Raw genomic sequence first — 14123 nt, 5'->3', positions numbered from 1 at the left:
AAATTGCACGAGATTTAAAATTATGATATTATTTACCATCCTAAATTTAAAAATTGATACATTTTTTAACTAAATTAATTATTTTTTAATTAAATTGATTTAACTTTTCATTTCTTGAAAAACAAACATTCTATTGCCGAGTTTATATCTTTAAAATTTTTTAAATTAAGTTTTTTTGCTTCCTTATGTATCTTTATGTTTTTCGACGTCAGAAATCCAAAAATGACATTTTTAAAAAATGTTCCGTGTGTGTGTATGTGTATATATACACACAGTTTTCGTGATATTTAAGAAAATGTATTGTATATATACACTACATTTTCTTAAATATCACGAAAACTATAAGAGCTAAAGGGATAATTTTTTAAAAATTGTAGTTCTCACTGGCGGACAAATAATGTGTACTTTGAGCCATATTAATAAAGATTGACTATTATTTTTTTGAATTCAAAAATTTTTTTAAAATCGTTTTTTGACCATAATTTTAAAAAAATGTTAGGACACCTATAAATATTTTTCTTTAATTTTGTAAAGTTTTTTAAGACGCATCTTTTGAGCTATTAGCGAACATTATACTGATATTTTATCCAGAGATATTAACATTTTAAAATTGAAAATTTTTAAAAATTCACCATTTTTGCATTATTTATTAAAAAAAAATCTTCATGTATCTTTAAAAATATTATGAACAACTTGGAGAAAATTTAAAAAACGACTCAATTGATCTATTATTGAACCTTTTATTGTAAAATATTACGAAGTCATTGATGTTAAAAATCTATCTCTCCAAACGCCCAAAAAGTACAACTTACCACCGTTTTAAAATTATTATAATACTAAATAAGTTACCATAAAGTGATCACAAAAAATCTCCACGTGGAAGCAAAGTGTTCATTTCATGAACACAAATAGTTCATACTTTTACTTGGCAGCGGTTTTTCCCATTTTAGACAATGTCTAATAGAAACTTTTAATTCTATGAAAAAGATAATAAATATAAATTCAATAAATATTTAATTATTAATGTAAAAAAGAAAAGTAAATAGTTTATCATCATTTTTGGATAAAGTTGAATTATTTTGTTGTTTTTTTCTAAGGATAGAAATTGAAAATAAATGTCTCCTTTTTTTCGTTATTATTATTATATTTTATATAGTTTATAATTATTAATTATAAACAAATTTAAGGTTTTAATTAAATGTATTTAGAAATAAAAGTGTTAATATAGGGGAAGGTGGGGTAATGGGAGCTTTTAAATTTCAAGTACACAGAGACTTTGAATTTCGTGGAAATAACTCGGAAGACTTGAACAATCTTCCTGTATGTCATACGAAGATAAATGGTCACATTTTGGACAGATTTGCAGAAACTGCAAGGAAAAATCAAGTTTTCGAGTTTTTCTTCTTAAATAGAAAATATTTCCGGAGATCAAAGTAAATGGTTAAAAATTTATTCATTAAACTTTGTTTTGTGATTTTATTAGAGATAAACATGTGTAGATTTAGATCATGAATAAAAATGGAGGTAATAATTAAATTTATTTATGTTTTTCTTCTTTTTTTCAAATTGTGACCTGTGAAAATTCTTTGGGGTAATGGGAAAATTGTGCCAGCCAGCAGAGTTTCGTTACCTAGATATAGCTTTTCTTATTTTTTTTAAAATTAAACAAAATTCATTTATAAAATTAAATATTGTTGCATATTTAATTGCTAAGAATCAATATTTGTGTTTTACTGTCTAAAATGTGTTATTATTGGTTATTCTAATACTAAAGAAGCTGTAGGTCTTTTTTATGTCTTAAATATTTTGTAAAATGTTAATCTGTTGAGAACTATTGACAAAATAAGAAAAATATCTAAAGAAAATAAAAATTGTAACATTTTATTGGAATTTCAAGTGAGAGCTCCCAATATCCCACAGGTGCTGTAATGGGAGAAAATGCATTTTTTTTGCAAACAAACTTTTTTGTTCTTAATTTTTAATTAATTATAATTAAACATAAATAACAAAAGGAATAAAAAATTACCAAAACAATATTTTATTATAACAATAAGTTGGTTTTTTTAAACATTGTCCTTAAGGGGCTCCAATTCCACACAGGCACACAAGAAAAGTTGTTTGTTTCTTAAACTAGAAATACTATTCCTATAATATTTTGGCCCGCTGAAAACGAATATGAAGTCAGAATTGCTTCATCACCCTCGGATTTTTTTTAAATCGATAAAACCACCCTTAACCGTCAAATTCAAACTTTGGAGATAAAAAATTAAATAACAGATTTCTTTAATAAACAGAACCTTAAACCTTACCTTATTTTTGTTCCGCTAACTCAAAAACAAAACCAGAACTAATCAAGCGCCCTCTGATTTTTTTAATTAAAAAAAAACACCCTTAATCGGACAAATTCAAACTTCGGAGATAAAAAAATTAAATAACAAATGTTTTTTTGTAAACAAAACCTTACACCTACGTATTTTTGCTTTACTAACACAAAAAAATGCCAAAACTAATCCAGTACCCTCTGAATTGCTATTCAATCAAAAAAACTTCCCTTTATCGGACAAATTCAAATTTAGAAGTATTACAAAAGTAGCAATCTTTTTGGCATGATGGTTTCTTCCGTAATATAGGTACAGAAAATTTTATTTGTACTTGCTTTCGATTTTTCTCCCAACGAAATAGCTAAGTTTGAATTTGTACGATTAAAGTTGGTTTCTTTCGTTTTAAAAAAATCTGAGTGTGCAGGATCAGTTCTGATTTTATTTTTGTGTTAGTAGTGCAAAAATACATAGGTGCAAGGTTCTGTTTATTAAAAAAATCTGTTATTTAATTTTTTTATCTCCTAAATTTGAATTGACGGTTAAGAGTGAATTTTTCGATTTAAAAAAAATCAGAGGGTGATGGAGCAATTCTGACTTCACATTCGTTTTCAGCAGACCAAAATACTATAGGAATGGTACGTTTAGTTCAAGAAACAAACAACTTTTTTGTGTGCCTGTTTTATCATTGCCTCGAATTGCCTTTTTTATAACTTTTGAGATTTGAAGTGTTACATCTCTTAAACCTATGCAAAAATTTAGTGAATTTAACAAATAAAGTTCATGTAATTTCTTTGATGTTTACAAACACTCATAAATGCAAAATCAGAAAATTTTTGAAAATTGTTTTCTCATATATTGGACTTCTGAATCACGGTCGAGGAACCTTTCTCTACTTTATAAATTAAAATCATCTTATTTGAAATATTAAAATAACATGTTTGGTTACTTGATAATACTTCTTTTAAACCTCTACTAAAAATTTTGTTGATTTATCTAATAAAGTACATTTTTTTGAAATTTACAAACTCCGATAACTGCATAACCAGAAAAATTTTGAAAATATGTGTTGTCATATATTGGTCTTGCGAAGTTTGATCCTGGAACCTACCACTGCGTTATAAATTAAAAATCATGTGAGTTTAAATTCTAAAATAATATTTTTAATTACTTAATAATATTTTTCTTAATACTCTACTAAAAATTTGGTTAATTTAACTGATTAAGAACTTGCAATTTCTTTGAAAATTACAAACTTAGAATACTTCAAACTCGGAAAATTTTTGAAAATTGTGTTGTCATACATTGGCCATTAGTAATTCGGTCATTGAACCTGACACTACATTATAAATTAAAATCATTTGATTTTATTTTCTAAAATAATTTATTTAATTACTTGGTAATGTATTTCTCTTAAAACTCTATCAAAAATTTAGTATTTTTAACAAGTAAAGAGTCATTTCTTTAAAATTTACAAACTCAGAATATTGCAAAATTGTTAAATTTTAAAAATTTTGTTGTCATATATCGGTCTTCCGTAGTTAATTTAACAAATAAAAAATTTGTAATTTCTTTGAAATTTGAAAACTCTGAATACTGTAAAATATTATAATTTTTAACTTTAGGACTGTCCTTGAACTTCAAGGAAATAAATTGTATATTTATTAGTCTATTTCTCTCAGCGTAGTGCAACTTTCTGATAGCTGTCTGAATGCTTTAATCTAATCGTTAAAAATGTGCTTGAACCTCATGATCCTAGGATGCCTGTAGGATTTCTGCCGTCTTGATGAAGAAAGTCGGTAATCGACATTTTTATCAAAAATGAGTTTTTTATATAACTGGATTTGTTATGAAAAAAGGAATCTAGCTGTAGTAATATTAGTTAAAAATATTGATTAATTTTGGAAATAATTAGCCTTTAATTATTACCCTACTTTGGCTAAATCATTCTCACAGAGTCTATACTTGCAGACAAAATAGTCGGCATTTGCTCTTACTGCTTCAAAATGATGACATATTTACGTACTTTCCTTGAAATTCGAATGCCGATAGGCAGTATCGCGAATACCGACTTTCTTCATTAGGACGGCAGATATCCTAAAATGACCGGTGATTTCAGGCAAGTATGAATTGATAAAGTAAAGCAGAGAAAGAGAACAATGAATTTAATGAAAAAGGTAATATAGAATAGGGAAAGGATCGATGAAAGTATTGGAAGAATAAAGAGCGGGGGTTGAGTTTGCGGTAATAAAAGTTTAAATAAAGTTGCTGAAAGGGAAGTGGTACATTAGAAAGAAATATTCATTTTAATACTTAACTTTACAACAAAATGCAAATAATAAAATGTAATATATATTTAAAGAATATAAGAACATAAAGTAAAACTTTTGTATAACACTTAATCCTAAAAAAAACTTGTTAATTTAAGCAACATTATTTATTTTTATTTTTAATGTAGTGATGTAGCCAAGATTTTATCGTTGCTGCACTCTTATTCTGTAGACATTCATGTTGTTGCTGAGCAATCAAAATTTGTTTTTTAGATGGCAGATACTCAGATTCAATGTTATCTTTGAAAAATTGCAACACTATTTGTTTTTCTTCATTAGTCCACCTGCTCCTCTTCACTTGCTTCTTAGCTGTCAAACCTACATTTAATGTGATTATTATAAATTAATTGAAAGTAAAGGTTTAAAGGATAAGTAAAAAAGAATTAAACATTTACAAAGATTTCAAAAAATTTAAAATTTTGTTTGCTAAAATTATTTTCCAGAGGCACGAAAATAAAAACTAATTATCATTATAGAGGTAAAACATTTTTTAAAACATTTTTTATCCTATCAGCAATGGATATTTCCTAGGATATTTCATCGTTCATAGGATTAGTTAAATATCCGGATGCTGTTAGGTTTTTTTAAATGACTATGTCAGTCCATTTAATTTTTAAAACAAAAAAATTATTTTTGTAATTTAATAAAAACTAAAACATAATTTGTAATCAGATCTTTAATTCATTTCAATGTTTCTATAGATACTATTAAAACAGAATTTAATTTTTAACTTTTACATTGGTGTAATTAGCAATTTTAAATATTTTTATATTATGATTATATTTTTAGATTTTCATTACTTTTAATTTCAAATTAATTGAACCTAGTCGAGTTGTCACCGAAAAAGATCAGAGAATTATGTTTCAATCTGGAGATTTGCTAAAACTGTTCTCACAAAAACCCCGAGAAAAACCCCTAACAAGAATTCAATTGATTTTTGAAATATTTACATATTGGATTAATCATTTTGAATTATAAACAACTATCTCTGTATTTGTCATCAGCAGTCCCAAAATACTCAAGAAACATGTTTTAAGGGTACTTTTTAATTTAGAATTCCAAAAAAATCTATTTTCTTTGCTTAAAAATGTTACTTAGTATCATAAAATTACTGTCCCAAAACGTTTTTTAAAAAATATATAAAAAAAACTGTAATCAAAAACTGTTTGATAATCCTGGCTCAATGTATTATTTTATGTTAACTTTAAACTCTTTTTTCTCGAAAACACATTTTACAAACTGGTGGCTTTTCTCGAAATTTGCTGAATCGATTTTAAAATACCGAAGATTATTCGATTCCTTATTTAAAAAACTAGAGAATAAACCTCTATTATTTCATATTTCTATCCCAATTTTTTTAATACGGGGGTAAATTGACCCTTAAACACAGTGTTTTTGAGAATTTTCGAGAAAAATGTACATAAAAATTAAAAAAAACCTTTTAAATACCGCGAAACATAAAAACAAACTATATTATCCACGATATTTAATAGCTTCTGAGAGTAATAAAATATCTAAGTAATTGTAAGTATCCCCAGGTATCTCCAGCACATTTCCGAAGAAAAACTCATTCGAGTACTGGCATCGAAAGAACACTTAAATGTTACATCTCTTCAAGAAGCTGTCAAAACCGAATCCATTCGTGGATCGAAAAGCAAGAAGACAATTTTGAATGCAGAGTTTGTCTTCAAAGGAAGATGTGTCGATTGCCCATTTCCAAGAAGTCGAAAAGAGTTACTCATTTAGGAGATATCGTTCACTTTGAACTATGTGGACTGTTTAGAATTTAAGTTTAATCAATTTTAATGTTTTATTTCATTGGATTGTTATTGCGTTTATCGTTTGGTTATATTTGCGTTTTGGGGTTCAATTACTTATGTTTGTAAGGAACAGGGTTCCTAAGTTTAATCGTCGCAGTGTCGGGAATGAGTAGGGATATTTCTGAAAATGGGATAAATCATTTTCATGACGAGATTGATTGTCGCGCATGTCTTAAATTTAGTGGTCAAGGACCCTTTGCGTGCGAAGCATGCGAAAAGGGAATTGCCAGAAAACTAATTAATTTTATATTCGCTTAGCGCAACTGACGAATTCGCCGGACACAACGCCCAATTGGGGTAATTTCTAAAAAACGAAATCCAAGATTTTATTGTAAGTCCGTGTGTTTGATATTATATTCATTTGATTAAATTCATTATAGCGGTTGGTGAATACGCACACATCACCTTGTGTTTCGTCGACGAAGCTTATCGTTTTCCTTTTGTGGAGCGAAATACTCACCTTTTATGTTATAACGCATTGTATCGTTTCCCTGGCATTTTTGGGTGGCGATTAGGAGAAATACATGACATATAATATTTGGCGTTGCTTTGGATTCATATTCGACACCGAATCTTGGAATTGGCCGTCCGAGAATTTCCGGAAGTTCGATATCTATTCGCCACGTGCAGCGGAAACTACCTGCGACACAATACTTTGAGACTTCTACTCATCTTGGTAGATATTATTTAATTACATAAAATATTTCGAAATAAGACGCAAGTCTGAAAACAATAAACTTGCCGTAGAAAATTAAACGGCGGGGGATTACCAAAAGACCGAGGGTAAGAAAAGAGTAGGTATCCACTCAGAGTTTTCGGATTTGTTTTGTTTTTTCTAGGCAAGGCTTACAACGGAAAAATCCATGGCAGTTTCAATCGAGTATTTGTTGAGCAAAGCTAAATAAATATCAACAAAAAAATAAATGTTTTTCTTTATAACACGGACTAATTTGTGCCGAATCAATGGGAAAGAAATTATACTTCGTAACATTTATTAATGACCCTTCAAAATGATCCGAGATCATCTTCCTTAGGCACAAAAACGAATCATTGAAAGAGTTTGATAACTACAGAGATTTCGTTAACACGCAAAAGAGACGGAAAATTAAGTTAAATTAACTACAATCTTCTGACAACGGGAATACAATAACGAAAATTTCTTGAAAACGCTACAAACTTTACATTCATAATTGATCGCCGACTAGTAAACTCTAAAAAAACTCATGCTTCAAACTAGAGTTTGAAGCATGGAATGGGAAGCCTTAGGATTTAAATTTCATGTATCCTGTACAAATACGGAATTGGAAATCCTATAGGATTCGTGGATTCAGACTGGGCTGGATCAACAAGGCTAGAATAAGGAGGAATAACTCTAGTGGTGGGGGTAAGCGAACGTTGAAGCAATGTATGAGCCCAATGGAGATGGCAAGTATTTGCGCAGTAGACCAAATTAGGTCATCTCATTACCAAACAAAGTAACATAACCTAAATGCATTCACACATGTATGCGCGGAAGTTTCACTTTTTCTCTACTGCGCAAACCACGCAATCCTTTATTGCCCTCAGCATTTGCTTCACCCCCAGTACTGCAGTTATTCCTCTTTATTCTAGTCTATTTGAGCTGGATCAATCGATGATAAACGGTCTTTTACCGGCTACGCCTTTTTGATGGGAGATGGTGCGATAGTCTGGGATTCGAGAAAACAACGTGCCGTAGCTCGACGAGAGGCCGAGTACATGGCCTTGCGTGACGCAACCAAGGAAAATTTATACCTTCGTCTTTTTTTACTGCAATTTGGTGAAGGACATATACAATGAATCAAATTGCACATTGATAACATCAGTGCACAGAAACTGGCCTTTGGGCAAACCGAAAAATGAACGATGTATGAATACTTTAGGACTATTAAAAATGTGAAGTGTACTCTTTCATTGATTTTTTATTTTACATGGTTGTATCGAGGGGAAGTATTTGAAATTTAGTAGGGGAGAGTGGAGAGTTGTGCCTCATGGGGAGTCGTACTTCACTTTAATTTTTTTATTACGGCAATTAATATGACAAATTTCAACTATTCTTATATCCTTTTCTCTTTAAGAACTAACTTTTTAAGTGGTGACCGTCATTTTTGCAAGCATTTTTCGTATCTTTCCAGATAGTGAGTAAAAATTTGTTTCTAAAAGTTTTTTTGGCTCTTAATGTTTAGATCATTTCCACTAATTTTTTCAAAGTGATTACAATGTTTAGTGCATAAAAATTAGCTGTCTTTAATAACTTTCCGACGTACAAATAAAATTTGCATAAACATTCAATATATTAATTATTATTATTACTAGTAACACACGCGCGCGCAAATGCAAGTTACCAACCTTGTCAACCGAAATAGTAGTTATGTTTTTCAAAATTGTGTTTATTGATATTCGTTTGGCTAAAATAAAACCTTATTGGAACCGGATTGAAGCCTGGAAAAATCTTAAATCAAGTATGTGAAGAGAGCCATTGAGCAAGTCTGAGATGTGTCTTAGAGGTAGCTTTAAAAAAGGAAGTCCTATTTTAAAACTGGATAGTAAAATTAGAGTTTGCGCGAATTATAAAGTAATGGTAAATAAAGATTTAGAGGATGTTAAGAATCCATTACCGAGAATAGAGGAATTATTCGCAGCACTTCAAGGAGATTAACATTTTACGGTTTTAGATATGTCGCGTGCGTACAATCAATTGAAATTATCCGAAAGCACACGATTAATGTTAGCATGGAGTATACACCGAGGTATTTATGTGATGAATATATTACCTTTTGGTACAAAACAAGCGGTAGCAATTTTTCAGCAGGTTATGAAAAAAATTTTGCAGGGTTTAAATATGGTAAAATTTTTTTTGATGATATTGTTACGCGCAAAACTGCAAAAGAATACATTGAAAATTTGATCGAAGTGTTAAAAAGATTAAGCTGGATTAACCCTATCGTGCCACCGGGAAACCAACCAGACGGATTTTGTTGAAACTTGTTACTCAGAGGTTATCGTGGTAGCTGCTTCCGAATCCAATGTTAGTTTTTCAAAATTAAAAACGGCGAATCTAATATGGCAACATTTTATAAAAAAAAGCTTAGATTTGCTTAAAAATTGGTACATGAGTGTTTTCATGGCCGCTAATTACGAATCCGATGGTAGTTATTTAAAATCCAAAATGGCGGATCCAATATGGAAGAATTTTTTTAAAATTGCTTTGATTTGCTTAAAACTTCAAACTCGGGGGTTTTCGGGGTCGCTGATTACGAATCGGACGTTAGTTTTTTAAAGTCCAAAATAGCGGATCCAATATGGCGGAATATTTTAAAAAATGACTTAGATTTTCTTAAAAATTCGAAATCGGGGGTTTTCGGGGTCGCTGATTACGAATCGGACGTTAGTTTTTTAAAGTCCAAAATAGCGGATCCAATATGGCGGAATATTTTAAAAAATGACTTAGATTTTCTTAAAAATTCGAAATCGGGGGTTTTCGGGGTCGCTGATTACGAATCCAATATTAGATTTTTTAAATTCAATATAGCGAAATTATTTTTAAAAATTGCTTGGATTTGTTTAAAAATTCAAACTCGGGGGTTTTCGGGGTCGCTGATTACGAATTCGATGTTAGTTTATCAAAATACAAAATGGCAGATCCAATATGGCGCAATTTTAAAAAAAATTGCTTGGATTAGCTTAAAAATTCGTACTCGGGGGTTTTCGGGGTCGCTGATTACAAATCCGATGTTGGTTTTTCAAAATCCAAAATGGCGGATCCAATATGGCGCAAATTGTTTTAAAAATTGCTTGGATTTGTTTAATAATTCGAACTCGGGGGTTTTCGGGGTCCCTGATTACGAATCCGATGTTAGTCCCCTATTTAATAAATGTTTGTCTATTTAATTATTGCCCTGAGTTATTACAAATATTATAGTAAAAAATGAACACTTTGTCATTTATGATAAGAATGTAAAAATAAAAAAATGGGTATATAATATAAGAAACAGCCTGAAATTTCCAATTTGTATAGATAAATAATAATTAATAATTTGCATACATAACAATACATACCTTTGTCTTTTGTAGCTTTTGAGTTCTTTAATTGTATTTGGCTACAATCTTTATCATCAGAACTCTTAAAAATTTTATGTTTTTGCTGCACTTGACTAGACATATCAGTTTCGTTTAAAAAATCACTAGCATCTCTCTTCTTATTTTGACCTATAAAGAAAGATTTATTCCAGAATAATTAAATGTTAATAACAAAATTATATTAATTTTAAAATTAAAGGCTCTTTTACCTAATATTTACACTTAGGATCAGTTTCACCAACTCCTGTTAAAAGTTAATCAGCGATTAAATCCCTAACCGACCAATCATGAGCGGTTAAATTGGCTTTAATCGACGATTAACTTTTAACCGGAGTTGGTGAAACTGGCCCTTAGAGTTTTAAAATGATGAATGACAATAGAGGATGAAAAGTATAATTTTTAATGTGCTTAAGAGTACAAAAGGTCAAATCCAGAAAGAGGTATAAGGGACTTAGGAAGGTAATTAAATTATAAAGAGGACTGAATATAGTATTTAGGAAAATGAAAATAGGTATCAGGAAAATCTTTTAAAATTTCTTTAAATAAACTGTAGAGGAATCAAATGTCGATCAGTTTTAAAGAGAATTGAAAAGAATTCAAGCTTCGAACAGGACTTTATATGTCTAGAAATAATTTAAAATTTAGATTTTTGAAACTGAAAAAACTAAAAAATTGATGTCATTAAATTCAAATTTTATTTTAATAATTATAAATGAAAATGGATGAGAAATTTTCAAAATCAGTTAAGCCAAAAAAATATTTTAAAAAAATAATGCTATGTGCTCTTTCTATCAGTATTTATTCATGGACAATAAATTGTTTTTAATGAGTCTTTAGTGGATTTTAAATTTCTGAGTCAAATTTTAGTACAATTAAATTACAAATTTTAATACTGGTATTCAAAAAATAAAATTATTGTTTTTGATATATTTACCTGAATCTGAAGATTGAGCGTCCTTTAGGACATTTGATATTTTAATTATATCAATCGCCACAGTAGGTTGTTGGTAATATTCTTTGTGGATTTTCAAATCATGGCCCATGAAGTTTGCAACTTGAGAAATTTGAGACTCTGAACACTTTGTGGCACAAGTTGTTGCCAAGTGTTTCCGAAGAGTTGTGCCTCTTAGTGTGTCTGGTTTTTCTGCTCCACACAGATTCGAAAATTTTCTCAAAAGTTCACAAGCTTCTAAGGATTGACATCTGTCCCCGTCTAAGCTGGGCACAGCACAGCGAAAAAATATGTATTTTTCTTATTAATTCCTGCTTTTTGACGATTTTCTTTTAGAAAAGCCATGCACTCTAAATTCTCTTGACAGAGTAATACGGGTACTGGACGATGTTTTTTACCTCGAATTAGTAGACGTTTGTACTCTTGTGCAGATTTCTTATCTTCTTCAGGTAAAGCTTTATATGTATCATCGTTTTCATTTATTTCTTGACGATTCTCGTAGTCTTCTAAAGTAAGAAGTTGAATTTCACCTCGTCGTCTACGATTGAACACCATCAAGTAAATTAAAACAGCTTCATTCAAACGCTTCCATTCATTTATAGAAAACTCTTTTTTCAGTAAATCATACGCTGCATTGCGTTCCTGTTTTAAATAGGATGACAACTTGCTTATGTCTTTAATTTTAGGAAGTATTACCGTTTTTTGCCTCTTCATGTCAATTTGAGTTTCTGTCACATTCCTATTAATGTAAATACCAAACTTTGTATCAAATACAACCATAAATTCCTCGACTAAGCCTTTCTTTTCTTTGTCCATCATGATGATATATTCATATTTTAAAATTTGACTGCATTTTTTAAGTGCAGTTCCTACTGCAAAAGCTGTACTTGGAGCTCCATATTTTTGAGTTCTTTCATTAAATCGTGATATAATATTTACAGCCATTAATACTTTTTCAAAAAGAGTTGGATGGAAGGCGGAAGCTAAATCATCAACATTTTGATCGACTTTTCTTAACGCAAGAAGAAATCTTCCTAGCAATCGTAATTGAGATCTTATCATGTTGTCTTGATGCGGTAATTTGTGTTTAATACATAGCAGATTTCCATAAAGGATAATTAGTCTATCGTATCTAATAACATTCGTAACTAAGTCGTTTTTTCTTAAGACAGGGAGTATTTCCTGCCTCATTTTTAAGCTCGCGTCCTTGTGAACACGGCCAATTTTTCGACTAGCTTTTTGTAGCAAAGTTCGTGTTCTTACAAATTTAGACTCTGAACAATCGGCATAATGATGCCGAATATTGTTTTGACTATAAAACCCAGAACATTTTGGACAATTGATCATTTCTTCAGCCATTCTTTCTTTACCAACTTGAGATCTTCGAACAGTGATTAAAAATCCCTGATTCAAATTACTGTCAGTGTTGTGAAGAAAATCTCCTTTTTTCGAACTTTTTCAATCGCTTTTCTCCTCTCTTCAGTACCTTTCTTTAATGACATAAAATTCTGAACTAATTTTTCATTAGAATGCTGTCTCTCTAAATGACGTGCAATTGACAACTGCATTGTCTTACAATATAAACAAAAATGAGATTTGGACTTTCCACTTTTACCCTTTGATGAAAGAACTTTTAAATTAGTTGGAGATATTGATGATTTTCCAGGAACCGCATATAACAATGAGAAACTAGATGAACTTATATTTGATTCTTCAACAGTACTTTTGTTAGTTGAGTTGATGGTATCTTCATAATTTTCCATTCCGTTTACTTCTTCATCATCGGATTCATCATCAGATTCACCGTCAGATTGTTCATTCCTTTGAGGTAAGTAATCCACATCGCGGAGATCATCATCATCGTCGTTATCGTCTTCAGGAAGTGGAATAAATTCCTCAGCCTCTTCTAATTCACAATTGTCAAGATTATTTTTCGAATTAGGCAATTGAATATCTTGCAATAATTTATTATCATCATTAGTTGATGGAACTGTTACGATTTTCACTCCAGGAGGAAAAACAATCATATCAATGATTTTTGGTTTATTGAGATTAGAACTTTTTGAATTATCAGATATTATTGTATATGTATCATTTCCACTGTTTTTGTCGCTATTCAAATTACATGTTTCGATATCTAAAACTATTGTGCTATCAACCAAATCAACATTATTTCTGTTTATGAGTTCTAAATAATGCTCATCTTCGAAAATGAACTCACAATTTTCAATGTTTACATCGTCGAGAGTGTGAACTTCTTCACTAACGTTTTTTTCTTCTAAATTTTCCTTAAAAATTTCTTTAGAAGTGATTAAAGAAAAAATAGTCTCTTCTGCATCAGTTGCTTGGTCGACGATTCTACAATCTTCTGAAAAATTTTCTTCGGCGAAATCAGTTAAATAATCTGCATTATTTTTTTCAGATTTATGCGTCACAGGAATATCAATTTCGAGATCTTTATTTATAAAGTCAATTTCATTTTCATTAATGATTGCATCAATTTCTTTTTTTTCAGGTACAAGGTTAATGGATCGACAATGTTCGAAGGAGTTCTGTACTGAAAAATTAGTGAAAAAATCTTTATTATTTTGTTCAAGATTATTTT

The 14123-nt window shown here is 30.0% G+C and overlaps 1 protein-coding gene across 1 annotated transcript; it reads right to left on the bottom strand.

The window, feature by feature from the left end:
- Positions 1-4745: 4745 nt before the first annotated feature.
- LOC127289551 (uncharacterized) lies at positions 4746-11642 on the bottom strand. Its single transcript, XM_051317542.1, has 3 exons — positions 11501-11642; positions 10546-10695; positions 4746-4966 (listed from the first exon to the last, which is right to left on the bottom strand). The coding sequence occupies exons 1-3, from the start codon at positions 11607-11609 to the stop codon at positions 4752-4754; spliced, it is 474 nt and encodes a 157-aa protein (XP_051173499.1). The 5' UTR covers positions 11610-11642; the 3' UTR covers positions 4746-4751.
- Between the last annotated feature and the right edge of the window lie 2481 nt (positions 11643-14123).

Source organism: Leptopilina boulardi, unplaced genomic scaffold, assembly GCF_019393585.1.
Source record: "Leptopilina boulardi isolate dan_hultmark-lab unplaced genomic scaffold, ZJU_Lbou_2.1 LbouV2_46, whole genome shotgun sequence".
NCBI lineage: Eukaryota > Metazoa > Arthropoda > Insecta > Hymenoptera > Figitidae > Leptopilina > Leptopilina boulardi.
This window is presented reverse-complemented; position numbering and strand designations above follow the sequence as displayed.